This window comes from Lithobates pipiens, unplaced genomic scaffold, assembly GCF_037356315.1.
Source record: "Lithobates pipiens isolate NorthernLeopardFrog02 unplaced genomic scaffold, aLitPip1_a1.2 Scaffold_1, whole genome shotgun sequence".
Taxonomy (NCBI): Eukaryota; Metazoa; Chordata; class Amphibia; order Anura; family Ranidae; genus Lithobates; species Lithobates pipiens.
In genome coordinates this window covers 127435336-127448472 of record NW_027507685.1, presented here as the reverse complement: position 1 = coordinate 127448472, position 13137 = coordinate 127435336, and the positions used below count along the sequence as shown (strand labels likewise).

Sequence of the window (13137 nt, the reverse complement as noted above, 5' to 3'; positions counted from 1 at the left end):
GAGGAGAGGGAAGGAAGGGAGGGGAGAGGGAAGGAAGGGAGGGGAGAGGGAAGGAAGGGAGGGGAGAGAGGGAAGGAATGGAGGGGAGAGAGGGAAGGAATGGAGGGGAGAGAGGGAGGGAAGGAATGGAGGGGAGAGAGGGAGGGAAGGAAGGGAGAGAGGGAGGGAAGGGAGAGAGAGAGGGAAGGAAGGGAGAGAGAGAGGGAAGGAAGGGAGAGAGAGAGGGAAGGAAGGAAGGGAGGGGAGAGAGGGAGGGAAGGAAGGGAGAGAGGGAGGGAAGGAAGGGAGAGAGGGAGGGAAGGAAGGAAGGGAGGGGAGAGAGGGAGGGAAGGAAGGGAGAGAGGGAGGGAAGGAAGGGAGAGAGGGAGGGAAGGTAGATAGAGAGGGAAGGGAAGGGGAGGGAGGGAGAGAGGGAGGGAAGCGGAGGGAGAGAGGGAGGCAAGGGAGAGAGGGAAGGAAGGGAGAGTGGGAGGGAGGGAAGGGAAGGAGGAAGGGAAGGGGGATAGAGGGAAGGGAGAGAGGGAGGGAAGGGAGAGAAGGAGGGGAGAGAGCGAGGGAGGGGAGAGAGCGAGGGAAGGGAGTGAGGGAGGGGAGAGAGCGAGGGAAGGGAGTGAGGGAAGGGAGAGAGCGAGGGAAGGGAGTGAGGGAGGGGAGAGATTGAGGGAAGGGAGTGAGGGAGGGGAGAGAGTGAGGGAGGGGAGAGAGTGAGGGAGGGGAGAGAGTGAAGGAAGGGAGAGAGCGAGGGATGGGAGAGAGCGAGGGAAGGCAGAGAGCGAGGGATGGGAGAGAAGGGAGGGATGGGAGAGAAGGGAGGGAAGGGAGAGAAGGGAGAGAGGGAGGGAAAGGAGAGAGAGAGGGGTGGGAAGGGGTAAGGGAGAGGAGTGTGGTGAGAGAGGGGGAGGGAGAGGGGGTAAGAGAAAGAGGGGGGAGGGAGGGAGAGGGGGAGAGGGTTAAGAGAGAGGGGGGAGGGAGTGAAAGATAGAGGGGGAGAGAGGGGGTAAGAGAGAGAGGGGGAAGTGAGAAAGAGGGGGGTGAGGGAAAGGGGGTGAGAGAGATCTAGAGATCTGTCCCTGTCTGTAGCCCCTGGGGGGGCAAAGAGCAGGGAGAAGCTGTAGAGTGCTGGGGGGTGGGGACCGGAGAGTGCTGGGGGGTGGGGACCAGAGAGTGCTGGGGGGTGGGGGCTGGAGGGTGTTGGGGGCCAGAGAATGCTGGGGGGCAGAGAGTGCTGGGGGGCAGAGAATGCTCGGGGTGGGGGGCGGAGAGTGCTGGGGGCCAGAGAATGCTCGGGGTGGGGGGTGGAGAGTTCTGGGGTCCAGAGAATGCTCGGGTGGGGGGGCGGAGAGTGCTGGGGGCCAGAGAATGCTCAGGGTGGGGGGCGGAGAGTGCTGGGGGCCAGAGAATACTTGGGGTGGGGGGACGGAGAGTGCTGGGGGCCAGAGAATGCTCGGGGTGGGGGGCGGAGAGTGCTGGGGGCCAGAGAGTACTGGGGGGTGGGGGGCAGAGAGTGCTGGGGGCCAGAGAGTGCTGGGGGTGGGGGCCAGAGATTACTGGGGGTGGGGGCAGAGAGTGCTGGGGGCAGAGAGTGCTGGGGGCCAGAGAGTGCTGGGGGGTGGGGGCCAGAGATTGCTGGGGGGTGGGGGCGGGGAGTGCTGGGGGCCAGAGAGTGCTGGGGGTGGGGGCCAGAGATTACTGGGGGTGGGGGCAGAGAATGCTGGGGGCCAGAGAGTGCTGGGGGGTGGGGGCCAGAGATTGCTGGGGGGTGGGGGGCAGGGAGTGCTGGGGGCCAGAGAGTACTGAGGGTGGGGGGGGAGAGTGCTGGGGGCCAGAGAGTGCTGGGGGGTGGGGGCCGGAGAGTGCTGGGGGTGGAGGGTGGAGAGTGCTGGGGGTGGAGGGTGGAGAGTGCTGGGGGCCAGAGAGAGCCGCAGGGGGTGTAGGGTGGAGAGTGCTGGGGGCCAGATAGTGCTAAGGGTGGGGGGTGAAGAGTGCTGGGGGGAGCTTGAGAGGGGAGGCAGAAAGAATTGGAGAGCAGGGGGTGCTAGCGAAATGGGGGTGGAGCCAGCGAGGACAAGAATGGGCTGGAGAGCAGGAGGGGAGGAGCCAGGGAGCAAAGGGAGGGGCTGAAGAGCAGGAGGCGTGGAGAAAGGGAGCACAAGAAGGGGCGGAGCCAGTGAGCACAAGGAGGGGCTGGAGAGCAGGAGGGGCGGAGCTAGGGAGCAAAGGGAGGGGGTGAAGAGCAGGATGCATGGAGAAAGGGAGTACAAGAAAGGGCGGAGCCAGGGAGCACAAGGAGGGGCTGGAGAGCAGGAGGGGTGCAGCCAGTGAGCACACGGAGGGGCCGGAGAGCAGGAGGGGCGGGGCCAGGGAGCGCACGGAGGGGCGGAGCCAGGGAGAACACAGAGGGGCGGAGCCAGGGAGTACACAGAGGGGCCGGAGAGTACGGGGGATGCAGAAAAAGTTAGATAGGAGTGGTGGAGAGACTGCACATAGATAGTGGAATTGATTTTTCCATATTCCTCCATGCAACCGCTGAATGATCACCTCTCATCCCTGCAGACATTCAGCGGCTGTATGGAGTAATATGGAAAAATCAATTCCACTATCTATGTGCAGTCTCCCCACCGCTCCTATTCAGGCACACAGGGAAGGCTGCACGGCATGGGCACTCACCTTTCCTCTGGTCGGCAGCATAAGAGTTCCTCCCTCTTCACACTCATGGTGGGACTATCCAGCTGGGTGGTTTTTCAGCAACCCCCCCCCACTCCAGAACCAAATAGGAGGCAGGTGTGGAGGAGAGGTCTGGTGAGCGGCACAAGAGAGAAGCTCAGGTGAGGGTCCCACATGGACATGCCGCCCTAATGCCGTCTGTCATCCAGCCACTGCGCCACCTAGAGGACTCTACTGTCCCGCTCCCCGCACTTGCTGCCACCGCATTGATCACAGGCAAATTAGTCGATTGCGAGGCCCTTGAGACTGCGGGGCCTTAGGCAATCGCCTAATTTGCCTAATTAGAGAGCCGCCTCTGGCTGCAAACCTCTGAATGAAGAAGGTTTTTCGTCATTCGGCTATAGCGCGAATCTCTAGGTTAAGCCCACGTTCATGTCATATCACATGTCAAATCGCTGCCTATTGCCGGCAATGGCGCCGTCCGAATCAGCACCGCACCAATTCCCAAAAGTAGTTCCTGCACTACTTTTGACAACTTTGGGAGCGATTTGGAACCTGCACAGACGGCTCTAAAATTGCTCCCGAAGTTGGAGTGAAATGCGGGTGTGAAATCGTGTGAGTTCACCTGTTCAAACCCGCCTTCCGCGTAAACCAAAGCTACATCTCATTCAGTTTACATCTACTTTAATGTTCTTACTATTTTTTTAAATTTCAATCTACAGCTGTCGTCATTTTCGAAATCACTAAAGAAAATTTCAAATGTCGCTTGTAGGTGTTTTGTTCAGAGAAGTTGTACAGAATTCTGATGATGGGCTCATTACTTTTACAAGAAATCTGCATTTCAATTACAATTCAAATTTTAGGAAATTCGAGGTAACAGGTGTTTTTGGAGAGATAATCTCTAATGTTCATCTGCATCTAAATTCCAACTTGTGCATCTGCATTTCCGTGCATTTGTTATTCCTTATTCTTTTATGAGATTCAAATTTATTTTTCATGGGCTCCCACTGAAGCCTATAGTGGGACCAAAAATGTACAGTCTAAACAAAAGCCCCTGCACCCTTTCCCGAATTGCAAGGAAGCATGTTGCAAATGTGTGAACAGGCCCCATAGACAATAATAGGATTCCTCTTGTCATGTATTGTTATGCAAAGTCTGAAGCATGACAACTCACACAGGTATAATAAGGGAATAAGGCATTTTTTCACACCTTTTCGTGATAGCTAATATCAGAATGTGAAATAACCGATGTGTCATAGGAATGCGTTAACCAATGAAGCCACTCACTACATGCTGAAAAATGAGACATGTGCCCTGATCTACACGATTCTTAATTTTTCGGATGACCATCCATCTGTTTTTGTTGAAATTGAAGTGGTTACTCACCATACAGAAATTCTCATACGACAGAATACAACTTCAGAAGTGACGTAATTTGTTAAATAGTTATGCATGTATTTTTTCGTTTCTGAGCATGCGTAGTCTTGCTCTTATGATTTTTTTTTTGGAAAAAAACTGTACTAATTAACCGAAAATCAGGCGTTGAGTTCACGTATGTGAAAAATTTTATAGTCTGCACATCCAGCTTTTTTCGTTTTAGAAAAATTGGAATCGGCTGTCGAAAGCACCATACTAACGATCCAAAAATCGACAGATTGTTTGTCAGACAATATTTTACTTCAGATTTTCATATCGTGTGCACAGGTCTTAAGGGGGTTGCAAAGGTTCAGTACATGTCATACTTACATCCGCTGTGCAGTTGGTTATGCAGAGTGGCCCGATCCTCCTCATCCTGGGTCCCTCAGCGGCGCTTCTGGCTCCTCGAATGTCCCGCTGGAGAAGCGATCTCTGATGGGACACCCGTACGGGCGTGCTTCCGTGTCCGTAGACACAGACAGCAGGACTCAGCTCCGCCCCTCAGCTCCCGTGTCATTGGATTTGATTGACAGCAGCAGGAGCCAATGGCTGCGCTGCTATCAATCTATCCAATAAGGACACGAGACACCAGCCAGAGTTGGTGTGCTCGTTCCTGTCATGGGAATTAAGGGGCTCAGGTAAGTAGGAGGGGGGCTCGGGGGCGCGATGCTGCAGCACAGGAGGTTTTTCACCTCAATGCATAGAATGCATTAAGGTGAAAAACAGCAAGGGTTTACAACCCATTTAAGGAAGGACCCGGTTGAGGCCTTGTAAAATAAACCCATCCTACACGTACGTCGAAAGCAGGCCACACTCATTGCTTTTTAGATTTACTGCTACTAAACAAACTATTTCCCATTCCTGGACATCTCAAGTGCACAATTTCCAGGAAGTTAAAACCCACCTGAATGGCATATTGGTTAATGAGAAATTAATGGCCATGGAAGGCAAGCATGACGAATTTCTAAAACAGCCTTTTTTAATCAAGGTGCCTTTGGGTTTCTTCAGGGATGCCTTGGAAACATGCCTAAAAATTGCCCCAAAATTGTATATCAGCTGGCGGCTGCAAGGTTCTAATGGTGCACAATGAAAACCATCCACCCGCCAACAACCAATTTTATCATTGGTTAATAAGGAAACATCAGGCGCCTGCACAGCATCCTTGTTTGCCCCTCCCCTGCCCCTCTCCATTAGCACTGGGGTCAGATTAGTTGAGAGTGAGGAGGCGAAACTGAGGGAGAAGAGAAACATTGGAATACTAGACAATACCAGTGTGCAAAGGTGTATTTGATTTGGAAGAATAAATGGCCTCTAACTTTGAGTGAACTACATGTGTGGATGTTGCTGTGTTATGTTAACCGCTTCAGCCCCAGAAGATTTTACCCCCTTCCTGACAAGAGCACTTTTTGCGATTCGCCACTGCGTTGCTTTAACTGACAATTGCACAGCCGTGCGACGTTACACCAAAACAAAATTGATGTCCTTTTTTTCCCACAAATAGATCTTTCTTTTGGATGCATTTGATCGCCTCTGCGGTTTTTATTTCTTGCGCTATAAACAAAAGATAGAGTGACAATTTTGAAAAAAATTCTATATTTTTTACTTTTTTCTATAATAAATATCCCCCAAAAATATATAAAAAAAATGAATTTTTTCCTCAGTTTAGGCCGATATGTATTCTTCTACATATTTTTGGTAAAATCGCAATAAGCATATATTGATTGGTTTGTGCAAAAGTTATAGCGTCTACAAAGATAGTCTTATGGCATTTTTATTATAATTTTTTTTATTAGTAATGGAGGTGATCTGCGATTTTTATCATGACTGTGACATTATGGAGGACACATCGAACACTTTTGACACTATTTTGGGACCATTGTCATTTATACAGCAATCAGTGCTATAAAAATGCACTGATTACTGTGTAAATGACACTGGCAGGAAAGGGGTTAGACACTAGGGGGTGATCAAGGGGTTAAGTGTGTCCTAGGGAGTGATTCTAACTGTGGGGGGGATGGGCTACCACTGACATGACAACGATCACTGCTCCCGATGACAGGGAGCAGTAGATCCCTGTCATGTCACTAGGCATATTGGGGAAATGCCTTGTTTACATACGCATCTCCCCATTCTGTGGCTCCGTGACACCGGTGGACATTAAGTCCATGGGCACGGTCATGCTGTAGCCCACTAGCCCCACCAATTAAAGGTGACGTACAGGTGACGTACGCCCATTTGCCCACCGCTGCCATTGTGCCGATGTATATCGGCGTGCAGTGGTTGGCAAGTGGTTAAACCAGCCTTTCTCAACTTCATCTACACAGAGGAACCCTTGATATAACTTCACCCTCTTACAGATAGCTAAAAAAGATCAATGATGTCAGCAGGAACTTATCTGAGAGGCAAACATTGCTCAAGGAATCCCTAGCAACCTTTGGAAGAACCCTAATGCCATGTACACACGACCGGACTTTCCGGCAGAAAAGGTCAGACGGAATAATTTCATCGGATATTGAGATTGTGTGTGGCCTTCAGCTGACTTTTTTATTAAAGAAATTCTGACGGACCTAGAAATATGTTTTAAATCTTTCCGACTGAATCAATTCCTATCGGGAAAACCGTTCGTCTGTATGCTATTCCGACGGCCAAAAACTATGCCAGGTCAGCTATTGGCTACTGGCTATTGAACTTCCTTCTCTAGTCCCGTCGTACGCCATCGCGTTATAAACCAACGGACTTTGGTGTGATCGTGTGTAGTCAAGTCCGTTTCAGCGGAACTCCGTCAGAACTCCGTCGGAAAGACCGTCAGAGTGTATACTGATGGAAAGTCCGGTCGTGTGTACGCGGCATAAGTCTCCATGGAACCCTCATTGAGAAACTCTGGGTTAAAATATTAGTTTTTTTTTTTTTTTACATTTTAGAATAGGGTGCCTTGAGATGCAGAATTTTAAAGGGTGGCTTGACTGAAGAAGGTGAGAAGCACTGTTCTAAAAAGCTGGACCATGTGGATAGACTTCTCCCAGCCTGATCATAGGATGTTGCACCTCCTCTTCCCTCCTTCACCTTCTTCTTGCCCTCTCTTCTTCATTGCCGCCCCCCCCCCTTTTTTTTATTCCCCCCCCTCCTTGTTTTGTTAGAGTGGATATGTGATAATTTGATAACACACACTCAAGCTATTACTAGTGTGTTGTATCTGGATCTTCTTTGTCTGATGTGGTCTTCTTTATGACCCCCATCTGTATTTGGTACAGGTGTTGTGGCCGCCTAGCTCTTGTACCTTGTGTTTCCTATCTGCATTTATGTTACATGCTGTTTTACTTTTGCAAAACTATAATAAACATTTATTGAACCAGAAAAATGGGACATGTGAAAGGCACACAAAAGTAAAAACGTGAAAACGAACGCATAGTATATTTTAATGCATTGCCAGCCCATGGAAGAAGGTCCTTTCAAATTCCACAAGAATGTTACTATTGCAGGAACTCCATCCTCACTGGCCAAACCAAAAATGCAAGATGCGAGAAAATGCGTATTAATGCAGCAAAAATGAACCACATGGCAGCGCAACGCATAATGCAAGCGTGTCACTGTGCTACAACATGCACTAAACAATCGGACAAAGACAAATAGATTTAAACCTGGCCCAAGAAGGCAGACATGACAGTTTTTCTCATTACAACTATGAGATTGCTCAGGGTATTAGAATCTTTCAATTATCAAAAAGTTTGAAAATCCTTGCAATGCGATTTACATTTTTTTTTTACAAAACTAGAGTCACACTTTAAGTATCTCATGTTTCTAGTACATCCCCCGTAGTTTTTACTCCTCTCTCTCCCCTGTCTGGTTTGATTCTCTCCCACCTCTCTTGTTTTTCCTTCCCTCGTGCACCCTCTCCATCCTTTCTCCATCTGCCTCTCCCACATCGCTCTCCATCTCTTCTGTAGGCCTGTTCCTCTCTAGCTAGCAGATGGCTCATGCACACCCATCCTTCATATCAGAGAAGGTTATGCCAGGAAATGGGAACATTTCTGGCAGAATAATTATAATGATTATTTTCCTCTAACAGTGGTTAGGGCAGGAAGGTATGTGATGGGTAGTTGTATAAAGGGGAACACAGATGTAATGCATTTGGGATGCTATGGAAGGCGTATTTTTGGCACAGTGCACACTGGAGAGATGATCTGAAGGTGTGGAGAAATGGAGGGAACTGGATAAATATATTGTGGGTGTAGGAAACTGTTGAAGAACATTGGTAACAACTTACAGATGACTGGGAGCCGATTACCATCTGTGAAATACTGATAGTGCGGAGGCCACAGAGGAGACAGGTCCGGTATCTGAACGTTGTGCTTGGAGTAGGAGGCCATAACTGTCATCCAGAGGCAGGACATGGAGAGGAAAAGAGTGGGGCTATCAACAGAGAATCGGGTGAGATAACAAATGTGAAAGTTCTGGTTAAAAGTGGAAGGAAGGCAACAGATGTTGGGGAGAAACAGGGTGAGACAGAAGGAGAGAGAGAGAAAATGAGAAGGGAAGGGGGCTAAATTCACCAAGCTATAATACATGTCTTGGTGATTTATGGTTATTTTGGTTATTTTCAGCACCCATTGGCCATTATAGCTTAAAGCAATGGTGGGTATGGCAAATAACAATCATATAACTTTGTGAATTTCAAAGCTTAAAGCAAGAAAGAAAGAGAGTGAATGTAAAAGAGAGAGAGAATGAAAGAGAATGAATGAGGGGGGGGGATGGAGAGGAAGAAATAAAGACTAAATAAAGACTAAAGAGAAGAGAGAATGAAAGGAGAGAGAACGAGTGGAGAGGGGGAGAGAGAGACTGAATGATAGAGGGAGGAAAGGAGAGAGAGACAGAATGATAGAGGGAAGGAGGGAGAGAGAGAGACTGAATGATAGAGTGGAGGGGGGAGACTGAATGATAGAGGGAAGGAGGGAGAGAGAGACTGAATGATAGAGGGAAGGAGGGAGAGAGAGACTGAATGATAGAGGGAGGAAAGGAGAGAGAGACAGAATGATAGAGGGAAGGAGGGAGAGAGAGAGACTGAATGATAGAGTGGAGGGGGGGGGGGGGCTGAATGATAGAGGGAAGGAGGGAGAGAGAGAGACTGAATGATAGAGTGGAGGGGGGAGACTGAATGATAGAGGGAAGGAGGGAGAGAGAGACTGAATGATAGAGGGAAGGAGGGAGAGAGAGACTGAATGACAGAATGGAGGGGGGGGGGAGAGAGAGAGACTGAATGATAGAGGGAGGGAGAGAGAGAGATTGAATGATAGAGGGGAGGAGGGAGAGAGAGACCGAATGATAGAGTGGAGAGGGGGAGAGAGAGAGAGAGACTGAATGATAGAGGGAGGGAGAGAGATTGAATGATAGAAGGACGAGGGGAGAGAGATTGAATGATAGGGGGAAGGAGGGAGAGAGAGACTGAATGATAGAGGGAAGGAGAGAGAGAGAGATTGAATGATAGAGGGAAGGAGAGAGAGAGAGAGATTGAATGATAGAGGGAAGGAGAGAGAGAGAGACTGAATGATAGAGGGAAGGGGGAGAGAGAGACTGAATGATAGAGGGAAGGAGGGAGAGAGAGAGATTGAATGATAGAGGGAAGGAGGGAGAGAGAGAGATTGAATGATAGAGGGAAGGAGGGAGATATTGAATGATAGAGGGAAGGGGGAGAGAGAGAGACTGAATGATAGAGTGGAGAGGAGGAGAGAGAGAGACTGAATGATAGAGGGAAGAAGGGAGAGAGAGATTGAATGATAGAGGGAAGAGAGAAGGACAGAGACAGTGAGAGAGAGAGACTGAATTGAAGAACAAAGAACAGAGACAGCGAGAGGGAAACTGAGTGAGAGAGGGAAGTACAGAGACAATAAGAGAGACTGAAAGAGGGATGACGAGAGAGAGACTGAAGGGAAGAAGGAAGGACAGTGATAGAGAGACTGAATGGAAGCGGAAAGGAGAGAGAGGCTGAATGGAAGAGGGAAAGACAGACTGAATGAGAGAGGGAAAGAAGGAGAGAGAGACTGAATGGAAGAGGAAAGGACAGAGACAGTGAAAGAGACCCTGAATTAGAGAGGGAAGGGGAGAGAGAGAGAGAGAGAGAGAGAGAGAGAGACTGAATGGAAAGGGGAAAGACAGAGACTGAGAGAGAGAGATTGAATTAGAGAGGGAAGGAGAAAGCGACTGAATGGAAGAGGGAGGGACAGAACCAGTGAGAGAGAGACTTAATTAGAGATTGAAGGAGAGTGACTAAATGGAAAAGGAACTAAATGGTGGAGAGAGTGGCTAAATGGGTTGAGGGGGACAGAGAGCGACTGAATGGAAGAGGAAAGGAGAGAGAGCGACTGAATGGAAGAGGAAAGGAGAGAGAGCGACTGAATGGAAGAGGAAAGGAGAGAGAGCGACTGAATGGAAGAGGAAAGGAGAGAGAGCGACTGAATGGAAGAAGAAAGGAGATAGAGAATAAATGAGAAGATGGAAAGGGAGAGCCAGAGACTGAATAAGGGAGAGTGAGAATTGGGTAAAGAGAAAAGGAAAATAAAAACCAGAGACAGAGAGACTGAATGAGGAAGGGAGGGGAGGAGAGGGAAAAAGCAAGAGAGAAAGAGGAAAAAGAGACAGAGAGGGTAAGAGAGACTGAATGGGGGAGGGAGTTAAACAGAAGAGGAAATGGGGTAAAGAGGAGAAAGTGATAAAAGAGAGGAGGGGGCGATAAAAGTATGTGGGGGGTGAAGAGTAGAAGGAGATAAGTGGGAAGATCAATATGGACGCCAGTATAGAGACAGATACATAATTGAATTGTCATGTTATATCCAACACTAGAAAAGCTACATCTGGAATATTCAGTTACATTGGTCAGCAGCTCCACTACTATTAACCCTAACTCTTTCATATGAGCCTTAAAATGAAATGTGTTTCAACATACATACACCAGGATTATTACATATGCAAAACTGCATGCACCTCTATTGATGTTTGTGTTTCCTTTAATTCTGTAGAATGGATCTCATGATAATTCATTTCACAAGTCTCAATAATCTCCCAGTCATCATATATGACCATAGTTTACACCAGCTGATTATTATAAATCTGCCGAAGCCGCTAAGCCCTTGAGTAGCGCCTACAAGACTAAAAACGGATGTTTGGCCACCGACACACCCGCCATCATTTACTATCATAGTTCCCCACCTGCCCTGATTTCAAGGGTACGCCTCTGATTTCTCCTTGGGAAATGTATTCTCTAGTTTTTCATATTTCTTACAAATCAACATTTAAAATGAAGTTGCAATGCAGCTGCAAATTTAAAATTTAAATAAATTTTTGCAGGTTAATAATTTAAAATGTAAAAGTTCTCACACGTCTCATTTAGATTGTACATTGTAAAATGGTACTGAAATTGTACTATGGGTGGGGTGACATAGGCTTACAGTACAATTCTACATAATATGTTTTCTATAGTAGTTAGTGAACAATTTTAACCTTTACGTTTGTTATTTGGGGGGTTTTATTTTTTGAAAAGGACAATATATTATACAGGTTATACAATGTGTACGATCACACCGCATAAATATATATTTAGGTTAAACTTGGAAAAAAAAAAGGTTTGCAATTAAATAAAATTAACTATGTATGGGCAGCTTGGGAGCTTGTTGTGGTTCTCCACATGCAAAGCCCGTGGAAATTTTCTTAAATTTTGGCAACTATGCAATAGATGTTTATATGATTAATGACCCCACAGAAGATTCTTGGCAGGTGACTTTACCCTGTACATTTACAGCAGTAATCGGCTGGGTACATTTTCACGTTCAATAGGAGGTGACTTTCAGTAGCCCATTAACACAGATTTAGGATACTGGCCCCTAGTCCACAGTAGGTTGGAATCAGTTGCCAGCTTTTTGTGCCATGACTGACCAAGAAGACATGACAAGCGATGAAGTTTCCAGTAGTCCTTCACCGGAGTGAGATCTCTGGTCCTACCACTAGGAATAAATTTAATATTTTTAGTTAGGCGTGGGAGGTGTTCGAACAGCACGCAGAGGTCAGGCAGAAGTCCAACAAGTGTCGGGAGGTGGAGTTGAGACTCCGGCAAAGTGATAATTACAGGATTAAAAAAAAAATCTCAGACTTTTCACGGTGAGCAGCCGGAAAAAATTAAAGGTGGCCATTTAGCATCCTGAAAAAGGGGCTTTCTCTTTTTAGAGTGGGGTCTCTCTTACACTTACACCATACAATAAATATATTTGCTGGCACCTATTTTTGCACCCTTTTTCTGCCGTGGGCTTGCGCTCCACTGTTAACCCTTCCACTACTATAGACGTGCAGCGCAGCAAACTCTCCTACTGCGTTTGCTCATTCAAAGCTTTATTTTATTCCTCCTTCCCTCCCGCCTGCCACAGTCTTGGACAGCTGGCTTAACTCTTCCTCTGCCAGAGATTTCTTCCAGAGGTGCCCAGTCTGTCATTAGCACTTTGCTCTCGTTAGCAGCAATTCTTAACCCCATAGACCTCAGTGCAAAACTGCCTTCTTTTCCTCACAGCCACTTGTGCTTTAACCCTGTCCCTTGCCTGAAGCCATCTAGATTCTCCTGAACCAAGAGTTTCATTACTAAGGGGCTTGTGCTCACTTACCACCCCGGCAGCCTCCAGCCCATGGGATACGGTGCAAGATGAGAGCAAGGAGAGGAGATCTTCTTGTCAGAGCTTATGAGGCTGTAATCCATCTGGGAAGTGTGAGTGAGGGGGAGGAGGGCTGGGTGCCATGTGTGATAGCGGAGAGTGGGGAGAGATGGAGAAAAAGCAGTGGGGGGTCTCTAGTGCCCTGTATGAGAAATGCCAGCAGGGTGGGAGGGAAGGAGGAGAAACATTTTCTGCCTCTCACTGTATCGCTATGTTTGCTCATCCCACACCTGACACCCCATCAGTGACATTCACCGTCCACAGCATGGTTCTCACCTGTCCTTTTCCCACCATCATCCTCCCTCTCATCAGGACCACTTATGTCCAAATCTGTTATGTCTTCTTATTGCTCACTCCCACTTCTTGATAT

At 48.0% G+C, this 13137-nt stretch overlaps 1 protein-coding gene across 1 annotated transcript in view; it reads right to left on the bottom strand.

Moving 5' to 3' along the window:
- LOC143974710 (chemokine-like protein TAFA-1) overlaps positions 1 to 12874 on the bottom strand; it is a 49510-nt gene extending 36636 nt beyond the window's left edge. The window contains exons 1-2 of the mRNA XM_077476346.1: positions 12720 to 12874; positions 8345 to 8490 (exon numbers count right to left, since the gene is read on the bottom strand). Of these exons, the coding sequence (XP_077332472.1) occupies positions 8345 to 8490; positions 12720 to 12811 (238 nt within the window). The 5' untranslated portion in view covers positions 12812 to 12874. The remainder of the gene's footprint in view (positions 1 to 8344; positions 8491 to 12719) is intronic.
- Positions 12875 to 13137: the final 263 nt, after the last annotated feature.